This window comes from Protopterus annectens, chromosome 1.part1 (genome assembly GCF_019279795.1).
Source record: "Protopterus annectens isolate FY-2018-M chromosome 1.part1, PAN1.0, whole genome shotgun sequence".
Taxonomy (NCBI): domain Eukaryota; kingdom Metazoa; phylum Chordata; order Ceratodontiformes; family Protopteridae; genus Protopterus; species Protopterus annectens.
The window spans coordinates 293,627,236-293,640,015 of NC_056726.1; the positions used below are offsets into that span (position 1 = coordinate 293,627,236).

The 12,780-nt window shown below is 45.1% G+C and overlaps 1 protein-coding gene across 1 annotated transcript in view; it reads right to left on the reverse strand.

The window, feature by feature from the left end:
• The window catches only part of LOC122804616 (putative RNA-binding protein Luc7-like 2), a 1,326,948-nt gene that overhangs the window by 570,349 nt on the left and 743,819 nt on the right, over positions 1 to 12,780 (reverse strand). Inside the window, exon 9 of the mRNA XM_044074589.1 lies at positions 9,458 to 9,634. Coding sequence (XP_043930524.1) covers positions 9,458 to 9,634 — 177 coding nt within the window. The remainder of the gene's footprint in view (positions 1 to 9,457; positions 9,635 to 12,780) is intronic.

The window sequence follows — 12,780 nt, forward strand, 5'->3', positions numbered from 1 at the left end:
TGATGTGAAGGTGCTTTTCCTTTTGGGACCATTTGCCCTGAATGCACCTGTCTGTCATGTGCGCCCCCCAGGCGTAGTCTGAGGCGTCTGTTGTGATGACTTGATTTGCTTGAGGCTTGCAGAATGGAAGACCTGTGTTTGTTTGGCATGCTTGGGCCCACCATAGAAATTCCTTTTGCAAACATGGGATTATTGGTATTATTGTTTCCAAACTGTGACTGTTGAGACCATAGGTTTTTTAGGTACCATTGAAGTTTCCTCATATGCAACTTTGCACATGGGATTAAAAGAATGCAAGATGCCATGAAGCCCAGAGCCTGCAGGATTTTCCTTGCAGTGAGACTGGTACAATTTGCTAGTATTTTGCAGTACTGAGTTAGTTGCCCCTGTTTTTCTGGCGTAAGATAGGCCATCTGGGTGTTTGTGTCCAAGTTGGCTCCCAGGAAAGTTATTTTCTGAGTTGGTGTTAGCCTGGATTTCTCTTTGTTGACTGTGTATCCCAGAGAATTCAATAACCGTGTTACATAAGCCAGATGTTCCAGAAGTATGTGCTTGCTGTCCGCTTGTATCAGGCAGTCGTCCAAATAAGGGTAAATTTGTATCCCTTGAAGTCTGCAGTAGGCAATTACTGATGCCAGGCATTTCGTGAATACTCTGGGTGCAGTAGATAAGCCAAAGGTCAATGCAGAGAATTGATAGTGGATTGAACCTGCAAGAAATCTGAGGTATCTTCTGCAGCTTTGTCTGATTGGGACATGCAGGTATGCCTCCTTGAGGTCCAATGTTACCAGCCAAAACTCCTTGCCCAGCATGGGAAGAAGTTGCTGTAAAGTGAGCATCTTGAATTTTGGTACGAGTAGAAATGTGTTTAGGATGGATAAGTCCAAAATGGGTCTCCAGTCGGTTCCTTTCCTTGGTACCAGAAATAGTCTGGAATAAAAACCTTGACCTTGTTCGTGAGTAGGTACCTCTTGAATAGCTTTCATGTCCATGAGCTTTGAAATTTGTATTTGAGCCTCTGCCCTTTGATTGTGTGGCAGGTTCGGCATGCCTCTCATTTTTGGAAGAGTGTGAAAATGAAATCTGTAGCCCCTGTTTATAATGTCCAGGATCCATTTGTCTGTTGTGATAATATGCCAATTTCTTGTAAATAATGCCAGCTTTCCTCCCAAGGGTGCTGCCAGCTGAGACTTGCTTGGCATGAAAAGGGGAAGTCATTGGGTTTGTTTCCTGTATTGTTGTGCACTGTCTTCGCCACCTCTTGGTGCTGGAGTTTGCCATTGTCTGCCTCTATATGATCCTTGAGATTGTCCTCTGCCCTTGTGCCTGTATCTACCTCTTTGGGGCTTGTCTGTGGCTGGAAAGGACCAGTTTTTTGAAGGCCAATTTCTGCTAAAACGTGGTGGTTGAACCTGTAGAAAAGCCTTGACAGTTTGCATAGATTTAGCTTTTTCTTCCATTTTCTGTAGTATCTCCTCAGCATTGGTACCAAATAGTACATCCTTTTGTAAAGGAGCATCTAGTAGTTTAGCTTTAACATGATCAAGCAAGGTTTGTTCCCTAAGCCAGGCATGTCTACGAATAACTGATCTTGTCACAGCAACTCTACTTGAGGCCTCTAGGGCATCATAGCCACATTGTAAGGAGTGTTTAGCCACTTGTTCTACACTATGCATCATATCCTGCAACTCCTTCAAATCTGGTTGTTCAGGTTGAGACATTTTATTTCTTAATTGTGATAACAGAAACTGTTGATATTTAAGCATATGGAACTGACAATTTAAGGCCCTCATGGCTAGGGTGGACGAGGTATATACCTTTTTTCCCCACTTTTCTAAGGATCTAGACTCTCTTTCGGAAGGTAGTGGATTCTTAGCAGTAGAGGCCTTCATTCCCTTGGGGCCTTGAGAAATGGTTTCAGGGTCAGCATTATGGCTTTTGTAAAGAAACTGGTGAGAGTTAGGAACTCTGTAGTACCTATCAGGCTTGACTGGGGCAGGAGGCAGGGAATCCGGATTAAGGCAAGCCTCCGAGTAAACATCATCAGGTATGTCCAAGACAGGAGGTATCGCCAGAGGTCTGTGCTGAGGTAACAAAAGAAATTGCCCAAGTCTTTTCTTGGAATCAGAAAAGTCTTGGCCTTCCCAATGGAAGTGTTCCCTCAAGGTTTCCCCAAAAGAAAAATCCTCTGGGGGAGATACAGAAGGAATGGACTGCTCTGCATCAGAATCTTCAAAAGGGGAGTACGAGTGTTCCTCTTCATCAGAATGTTCTGAAAAAATGGAGCCCTGGTCAGAAGAGGGAGAATCTTCCTCCACTCTGGGTCTCTTGTCTGCAGGGGGTTGGGAACCCCTGATAAGAGTAATTAAATCCTCAGCCATTTTTAGCATCTGCTTTTTAGGCATGGGGCCTGGAGATGGGCCCTGTGCAACAGGCCTCTTGGGATGCATGGCTGATTTGGACTTAGTAAAGGCCTTTATGGAAAAGGAAGATGAGGGTCTAAAGACACCATGGGTGGAAGTGGACCTGTCCACATTAGGAGGCTCAACACTCACAGTGGCTTCGGTGGTTGTAGTCTGGGTATGGGCCGAGGTACCTGCGGTCTCGGTTACAGAAGACACCGCCAAAGAAGTGTCGTCGGTAGTCAGAGGCTGCGTAGGAGTCTCGCTGAGAACCGGACCACGTGTAGCCAGTTTTGGCGTGGTGTCGGTGGAGACCGCGGACCTCGCGTGTCGGTCTTTGTCCTTGCATTTTTTGGACAAAACGGTAGTCGGAGTCTCCGACGACATTTTATAATCAAAGGCTTTACCAAAAAAGTGCTGGGCGAACTCCGCCCGACGCTTAATAGTGCGTTTATTGAAAGTAGCACAAAAGCGACAGCCCGAGACGTCGTGGTCTGGGCCTAAACAAGGTATGCAGAGGGAATGGAAATCCTTATGCGGTATTTGCTTCCCACAAGAAATACAATTGTTAACTTTGACATCGGTCTGAGGCAAGAAAAGTTTCTAGCGGGTACTTAGCTTTAAAGAAGACTTAGGTTTCCAATTTTTCGTAATTTCAGGAGCTGGCCGACCGGCACTTGCGAACTGCTTCTGCGTCGGGCACCGCGCGGCAAAAAAGACTGAAGAAAATGGCGTCAGCTGTGTCTTGTATACCCCTGTCGCACTGATGTCAGGAAAGAAAGCGACAACAACTGACGCCGGACCTAGACTTTGGAATTCGGCCGGCCGAGGACCCGCCTGATGGCAGAAAACCCCATCTGTGATTACTGCAGCTGTATGCACGATGAACATCTGTTTTTTAACCGATTGCTGCATTATTTTAAAATCTGCACTTAAAGTTACATTTTAGTCGAATTTGATCGAAAGTTTGCTTGTTTGTTTGTTTAATTTAACTGTGGAGGCTGCCCACTAAAGTGGGCTAGCCTGTGTAACTAATTTATCACTGTTTCTGCATTTTCTGTGTGTTTCTAGCAAAAAAACAAAAAAATAATCCTTGTTTTCCCGCCTTCCATGACTAGTTTAGACCAGTTTACAGGCATTGCTGTATTCTGGGCTGTGGTGTAGTTCCTGTGTTGTCCATTACCTTACTTGGATAGAAGGAAGTTTCTTTGCTCACCAGTGGGAGTGAGGAGCCTTGAGCAGCCTACCTGTCCTTGGGGGAAGTGACCTCAGCACAAGAAGCTGTAGTAATTGGTTGTTTGGGACCATTTCTAGCTCTTTTGTAGTTCACTGTTTAAAATCCGCGTTTGCACGGCTTTGCGCTGTTGTGCGCATATAGCGCCGGTTAAACAAGGTTAAACTTTTTCTGGCTCCGCCAAGTCTGCTCTTCAAATTTTCCCTTAAGGAAGCTCTACTCTTAGTATAACCAGACTACTCACTGTATTATAAGCCTAGCACTTGCTCTCAATACTTCTTTACTAAGTAAGCACTCTCGTACTAAGTAAAGCACTACATCTACTTACCACCCCTGTGAATATCCACTTCCCTTAAAGGTATACCACTCCCTTATACTGTTCTAGCATGTCGAGTGGTAGATTACTGGCGTCGTCTCCAGTTCAGCTGGTCAATCTGGGTATCTTGAGACAATGCTACAATTGTCTCATGTACACAGACAACCCTCTCCTCCTCCCAACAAACACAAATACATGTGAGAGATGCAACTATATAGCCAAACTGGAGGCTGAGCTCTCTCAACTCAGGGTTGGCATAACCAGACAGGAGGAGATGGCAACCACACACACAACAATCCCAGTCCCACATAGACCTACCACAACTGCAAACCAAACACATAAAAACACAAAGACATACTCGGAGGCTCTAATAAAAAAATTACCAAAACAACAGAGGCTCCCAAAGCAGACATCCAAAAATCCACCACCTCAAAACAAAACACATGCAACACATACTTCAATAAATCAGTGTGTCGACCAATCGCAGCCCTTAAGGCCAAACACCTTGCCTGATACACTAGTAATAGGTGACTCCATAGTCAGACACACTGATGTCCCACTGACCAGGCTGAACAAGGAGAAGGTGACTGTGAGCTGTCTATCGGGAGCTAGGATCCGCCACATAACACACGCACTCAGGTCACTCCAAAGCAAGTACAAATATGACTCCGTCATTGTCCATGCTGGTGTGAATGACCCGAGACGTACCTCCCTGGACTACATGAAAAGAGACATAGAGGAGCTCTCCGATTATGTAGCCCAGGCTGGTATGACCCTGACCCTGAGCAGCATCTTGCCCTCACCAAGAATGATACCACAATACAAAGACAAGATGATCAGCTTTAACAATTGGCTCAAGTACTGGTGTCATTCTAAGGAGATCCAATGTCTGTCTGCCTGGGATGATATGTTGGACAAGCCACGCTGCTTCGCAAGGGATGGCTTACAGCTGTCACCACTGGGCTTCCGGATATTGGCTAAGGCTCTTGCCACCCGCATAGTGCCTTTTTTAGGCAAGGCTCAAAAGACAAACCCACCTCCTTAGAAAACAAAAATGGAAAAAAACTAAGGGTAATGCTGCTCAACGCCAGAAGTCTAAATCTCAAGATGCAGGCACTTGATGCACTCCTCAGCATGGAGAACATCGACGTCTGTGCAGTAACTGAAACCTGGTTCAAGGCTCCTGAGAGCACCCCAGCTACCAGGCTATACCTCAGATCATGCTTTTCGCCCCAAAACCCGGCGAACCACAAGGAGGGGAGTGTCCATATTCATAAAGGACACCCACACCTCCAGGTTAGTAGCAACACATGAAGCATCAGAGACCATACAGGTGCAACTAACCATAGGCAAAACTGCTATACAACTGGTAGCATGTTACAGACCACCCTCCCAATCTCAAGAACCCCACTCAGCCTTCCTGAAGACATTGGAGGATATGAATGTATCACAAAATACCATCATACTGGGAGACTTCAACTACCCAAACACAGATTGGGTACATTATTCTAGCCCTAATACCCTAGCCAAAAGGTTCCTGGAATTCATAAATTCAAATGCACTGGAACAACAAGTCACCTCTCCCACTAGGGGAGATAATATACTAGACCTGATCATCACAAACATGGGGACAAAATGCTCCACACCGGAAGTATACCCCTCACTAGTGAGATCTGACCACAAACTAATCACCCTGGATATACATATCCCACCTCCACCCCCAGCACAAAATACCACAGTGAAAAACTTCTCAAAAGCAGACTTCACTCTTCTTAAGACTGAGATGGTATCCTTTAAGCCCACTGTGCCAGTGGATACCACATCCCACAATGCCGAATCCTTCACAAATGCTTTCTATGGACATCTCCAAGAATGCATGGATCATGCAATCCCAAACAAATCCAAGTCCCTCTCCACCAAATGTAAGCGTCCTGTCTGGTGGACCTCAGCCATAAACAAATTGCATAACAAAAGAAGAAAGCTACTGCACGTCAGAACGAAATCCCATGAAGGGAAGACATCTCTGATCAACATTAGCAGAAAACTACATTCTCTCATAAAAACATCCAAGGCAAACTTTGAGAGAACAATCGCTAAGGACACTAAAGATAACCACAGAGCCTTCTTCAGCTATGTTAGAAACCTGGGCAGAAACCCTCAGATATGCTCAGAGTTGGTTCACAACAACAAAAAATACACTGAACCCACAGATATTGCAAACATTCTGGCTGACAGGTTCAGTGCAAATTTCTCCCCTCCTTCACCCCCAAAAGAAGAAATACTTATCCCAGCTGAATGTAATCTCCCTGTCATCTCAGATGTCCAAGTGAGAACCGCCTAAACAAAGCAAAAACACAGCATCAATGGGACCTGACGGTATCCCGGGTGCGTGTTACGTGAACTCCAAGAGGAGCTAAACCCACACATAAAATGATATTTAACCTTAGCCTTACTGGATATGTACCTGAACACTGGCGTTCACCAACAGTGGACCCACTCCACAACGGGGGTGCCTCTACACACCCTGGAAACTACCGCCCCATAAGCTTAACTAGCCTGGTCTGCAAAGCTATGGAAAGAATCATTATGGAACTCATAAACAGAGACATAGGGGACCTACAGACACTTGACCCCACCCAGTTCGGCTTTGTAAAGGGCAGATCCTGCCTTTTAAACCTGGTTGACTTTTTCGAAACAGTCACTAGAGCCAGTGATGAGGGCAAAGCAGTCCATACAGCATACCTGGACTTGGCTAAGGCCTTCGACACAATACCCCACTCAGGCATCATAGATAAGCTAAACAGCTTAGAAGTAAACCCTTATGTCACTAGATGGGTTGCAAACTGGCTAAAGGACAGAACCCATAAAGTTAAAATCGCTGGAGCAATGTCAGACTCAAAGCCAGTCACAAGTGGTGTCCCACAGGGATCTGTCCTGGGATCCCTCTTGTTCGGCATTTATTTCTCAGATGTTAAAGCAAACATGGGAGGGCTGTGGCTGACACAAGTTCGCAGATGACTGCAAACTAGGTGCCATAGTCGACACACCAGCAGACACACACATCCTACAAAAAGGCCTCACTGAAACGGACAATTGGTGCCGTAGTCACGGCCTTAAACTAAATGCCAAAAAATGTACAGTCATCCCTTTTGGAAAAAACAAAGTACCCACAAATTATCACATAGACAGCAACCCACTGAGTACGGAAAAAGTAATCGGAGACCTAGGGACCCAAGTAGACAGAGACCTCTCATTTGACACCCACGTTGCCAAAGTGGTTAGAAAAACATTCTACCTTGCACACCTCATCATGAAGGGATTCACATCCAGATCCAAGGATGTCATTGTACCCCTATATTCCTCCCTCATCAGACCCATGATTGAGTACAATGCCCCATTTGGTATGTACCTCACCCGGCATTTGCAACAGCTGGAGAGACCACAAAAGTACCTCACCAAAAGGATCAAGGGTCTCCAACATATGTCTTATTCTGCCAGACTAAAGAAACTTCAGCTCTATTCAGTAGCATACCGCCTGCTCAGAGGTGATCTCTGCCTGATGTACAAGGCCATGTCCAATCAGGATCTGATGGACATGCTCCACCTCAAAAAATCCAAATCCATCAGGACCACGAGAGCTACAGACTTAAACCTCGGCACAAGTATGAATAGGACATGCTGGAGGGATAGATTCATAACCCAGAGGCTTCCCATGCTTTGGAATAGGATCCCAGTTCAGATAGGCAGAGCCCTCACTGACTCTCTTCAAGAGAAATCTTGATGAGTGGATGGGAGATCGTAAGTTTACCCCAGGGGTCACATCTGTGTCACTGCTAGACAGGGGCACAGTAAACTAATTCTATTATATAAGGGAACCTTCATTGTGTCACTACTAGACAGAGGCACAGTATTCTAGATTTATTCTGTACATTTTTGTACCATTTCATGGGGTGGCAAAAGCCACATCACTATGGCTAGGCTTACAAATGCCCCAGGGCAGATAGCCTAGTACTATACTATGAAACTATGAAGACCTGACCCATTTTGTAACCTCTGTCCCTGAATCTAAGAACCAAATCATCTCTAAAGTGTTTGTAAGTGCTGTTATCGGAACAAATGCGTTTCATTCGCATAAAGTGAGATTTAGGAATGTTCTTACAAATATGGGGTGGATGGAAGCTGGTGGCATGGAGAAGCGAATTGTTTTCGGAATTGTTTTTTAGGCATAGGGGGCCTGAACATATGCCTGGGCGTCGTTTTTTTTAGACGTAGATCGAGATTTAGGCCTTCGCACTGAAGTTGGAGTCGGTTTAATATGCAAGTCCATAGGCCTGAATACACCCTCAGAAGCCGGTGCCTGCACAGCGGCTCCGGACCCATCCAAGGTAGAGACATCCGCAGGTTCCATAGTTGAAGCATCTCGAGGCATACCAGACTCCGAATGGGTCTCATTAGAGGCCTGCAAATCAGAAGTAGCGGGTATCAGGGGCTGCAAAAGCATCTCACTGAGTACCGGCGAACTGGCTTAGGAGAAGCGTCGGCAGTTTTGGACCTCGGCGGCTTGTCTCTGTCTTTATCTTTGCGTTTTTTTGGAATCCCAGTAGTCGGACAGCTAGCCGACAACATTTCTGGATAATTAAACTGAAAATCGAAATATTTAGAAGCGAAAATATACCTATGACTGATAGTGCGCTGATTAAATAAAGTGCAAAACCAACAGCAAGGTACGTCGTGGTCAGGACCTAGGCAAGGAATACAGTACGAATGAAAATCTTTATGAGGTATTTGCTTTCCAGAAGTAATCCAATTATTAACTTTTACTGACATCACTAAGGAGCAAGAAAAAGTTTCCCCAACGGGGTTCTTGGCTTTAGTTGAAGACTTCAGTTCTGAAACTCGAAAACAAAAATTTCAGGAGTCAGCCGACCGGCACTTGTGAACTGCTTCTGCTTCGGGCACCGCACAGCAAGAAAGACAGATGTAATGGCATCAGCTGCATGTTTTACACCCCGGATGACCTGACCTCATGGAAGAAGGGACAGCAACCGACGCAGGACCCAAGACTTTGTTAGTCAGGCCAACTGAGGGCAACATGCCAGCAGATAACCCAAATATAATGACTGCAACAGTGAAACAAGAAGAACATCTAGGTGGGTACCACACGGATCAGTGCTGTGTCTTCTAATGTGCACTTATTTTGTGGACACTTAAATACTCAAAGGGTGTCAGGTTCTAAGTTCCTCTGCTTAAAGGTGTATATGGCTAGGCTTAATATGGCCCCCTGTGATCACTTCCCTGGTATTGCTCCTATGTTCTTATGTTACAATGAATTAAAAAAAAAAAAAAAAAAAGAGGAGCTGCAAACAGCAATAAGCTTGGCAAAAATCATTTAACTATACTCAAAACACTGCAGAATAGGTGGGGGAGACTTCAACCATTGTGCATACTTTAGATTCAAGTGGTTAACTTGCTCATCCTCACTGTCAGTACAACAGAAACACCTACCGTAAGTTCTTCCAGTTTTCCTCTTATTTCAATAAATCCCAGATGAAGCTTTCCCCCAAAGTGATCAGCAAGGCGCCTGTCATTATCATGGAGACCCAAAAAGGCAGAACACACTTCACACACGCGCAGCTTCTGCTGCTGAAAACTGGAGGCTGGCATGGAATTGCGATAGATGTCCTGTGAAATAAAGATAACATATAGCTTATCCCAAGTTTTGCTAAACACTTTAAACCAGAATTATCAATAAAGGAAGATTACTAAAATGCAAGAAATGACTATTCAGTTTTGGACCATTATGGATAACTTAAACACTACCTTATTACCCACACAAATGCTCACATCTGATGCAAGAAGCAAACGCAGCCTACCAAACTCTGTTCACAGTTTTCCACCTCAGCCTCAAATGATTTGCAGGTTATTTTTTTACTCTACCTGACCCATTTGTAACTGGGCAAGGATCCATTTATTGTGGAGACCAAGGGAGAAAAGCTCCAATTTATAAGTACTAACTACAATAAAGTAATAAAAAATACAGCAAGTAATGAGAACACAAATATTTATAATGGTCAGGTAAAACCAGAGGAAAATACTATAAAGTAGTAACCCAGACTAACAAAGTTATGATCCATAGCTAACAAAAGGTCTATTTTACACTACAAAACAGAAATGCAAGTTATGGGCCTTAGCTGCTCATAGCAACAATGAACAAGTTACTACATGAGCCCATGACAAGTGGAAAATTAAAGTTATGTACTTACAATAAACGACAGATCCAAGCTGCTTGATTTTTGTCTGCTTCAACAAATGGGTTAGATCTGACCTTGGCACAGACTCTGAAGCTTCTTTCGGTTCCAGGGCTCTGAATCATCCCCTACCTTCAATTCCCTGTACTCGGATCCTATACTTCAGATAGAGTTTGCCCCCATCAGGCACAAAGCTCTACAACTGCGTAAACATAGCAGTTGCAACTAAAACAACAAGGAGGAAGAGAAGGCAACTTTCAGAACAGGACTGCTTACAGATAGTTTAGTAGTAAACCCCCGGTCACCCCAAAGCCATGTGTGTCAATTCAGGAAAGGAGGAGAAGGCTGGGAAGGAGGCTGAACCAGATGAAAATTAGGCAATATGGATCCAGCATTATGGTAAGTATATAACTTTTGTATCCAATGTTTTCCAGTTTTTCCCAGTTCAACAAATGGGAGATTCCCAAGCTGTCTCTCTGGGTGGCATTAAGGAAGGATGTTCCAAAAGATGGTGGAGCCAAAAGAACGTGAGCTACATTGCACATTCATAAGATCATAGAAAGTTACTAGGCTATTGGCTCTGAAGCCCTTCCAAGCCTAGCCAAGAATTTAGCCCATGTTCCAACAAAGCCAGCACCCTATGCCACTGTCCAGCAGGGACACAGGAGGAATCCCAGGGGTGTATTTTCTGTTTTCCATCCAGTTAACGAGGTCGCACTTAAAAAAGGTTAATGAGGTACTCTGCTTTACGTGGAGAGGGAGTCTATTCCACAAAAGGCGGAGTCTCTGAGACACAAATCTATCCCGCCAACAAGTCCTATTGATGTCACAGACCAGGTTGAGGTTGTGTGTGCATGGGTTACTCGAGTGGACCTTTACTTGCAGATATGCAGCAGTCTCATCAGGGCAAGGTCTGAGATTGCTTTGTATGCCAGACAGAGGTCACCTCTGAGGAGTCTGTAGGAGACCGATTAGAGGGTCAGGGCTTTTAGCCTGTGTAGGTTAGATGTTTGAGGCCATGGATCCCCTGGGTGAGGAACCTCTGTGGTCTCTCCAGCTGCTGCATGTGCTTTGTGAGGTACATGCCTAAAGGGGCATTGTACTCAATAATGGGTCTTATAAGGGAAGAATACAGGGATGTTAAGGCCACCTTGTCCCTGGATGAGATAACCCTTACTAATGAGATGGGCCATGTAGAAAGCATTCCATGCAACGGAGGTAATTTGGTGGTCAAAAGTCAGTTTGCTATCAACCAGGGTGCCCAAGTCCCTCACGGCTGACTGCGTGCTTAGTCTATGTTGCTCTCCCCAAAAGGGATGATAAAGCACTTTTTGGAATTCGGTTTGAGGCCATGTTTCTAGCACCAGTCATTTGTTTGGGTGAGCCCCTCTTGGAGGATGTCCACATTACCAGGGGAACTGATGGACAGAGTTCCAGCTTGCAGTCATCTGCAAACTTTGTCAGCCATAGCCCACTAGTTTTGGGCTGCATCTCAGAAAAGTATTTCCCAAACAACAGAGGTCCCAAGACCACATCCTGGGGGGGTATGCCACTCGTTACGGGTCTACTGCATGAGGTAGTTTCCCCTATTTTGACGAGGTGGGTTCCATCAGTGAGTCAGTTAGCTACCCATCTGGCAACACATGGATTGATGCCTAGTTGAGAGTTTATATTATGCCTGAGTGAGAAACAGTATCGAAGGCTTTGTCTAGGTTAAGGTAGGTGGTGTGCACAGTCTTCCCCAAGTCCATGGCTTTGGTGACTTTCACAGAAGTCCACCAAATTTAGCAGACACAACCTCTACTTGACAAAGCCAAACTGTGTGGGATCGAGTGTTTGGGGGCTGCCAATATCTTTGTTAACGAGGTCCACGGTAATCCGTTCCATGGCCTTGCATATTAGGCTAGTTAGGCTGATGGGTCTATAATTTCCTGGATGGGTGGACGCTCTAACTTTGTGCAAAGGGATGACAGTGGCTGTTCTCCACTCAGCTGGGACAAAGCGGGTACTCGGACTTTGGTTGAATAAGGTGCCTAATGGTGCTGCAAGTTCCTGCCTGAGTTCATGTAGGATGCAGCTTGGGATGTTATTGGGTCCCAAAGAAAAAAGTTATGTACTCACCATAACGTTCCATGTGAGTTGTTCATCTCACCTTCATTCTTAAAAATGGGTTCGGAGCCAATCCCTCTGCTCTGAGTCGGCTGCTTTCACAAGCTCGAGGTTTGAGTAGCTCGAGGCCAAGTCCCTATCTCATGATGCTATCTGCCTCAATATATACAACATAAATAACATGAGTGTAACTCCAGCTGGAGTTTGAAATCCTATACAAAGACCCACCAGACCTCAAATCTCTTACTCGTTCTTCGAGAAGCCTGGAGGGGATAGGCGGGAGGGAATGTAAAAATGAAGGCTAGATGAACAACTCACATGGAACGTTATGGTGAGTACATAACTTCTTTTATATGAAGTTGTTCAATCTTGCCATTCATTCTTACAAATGGATATTGTCCCGGGCACCATTTATCCTGGGTGGCTCACAGGAGTATATGCCTGACGACAGTGGAACCAAAGGAAGCCCTG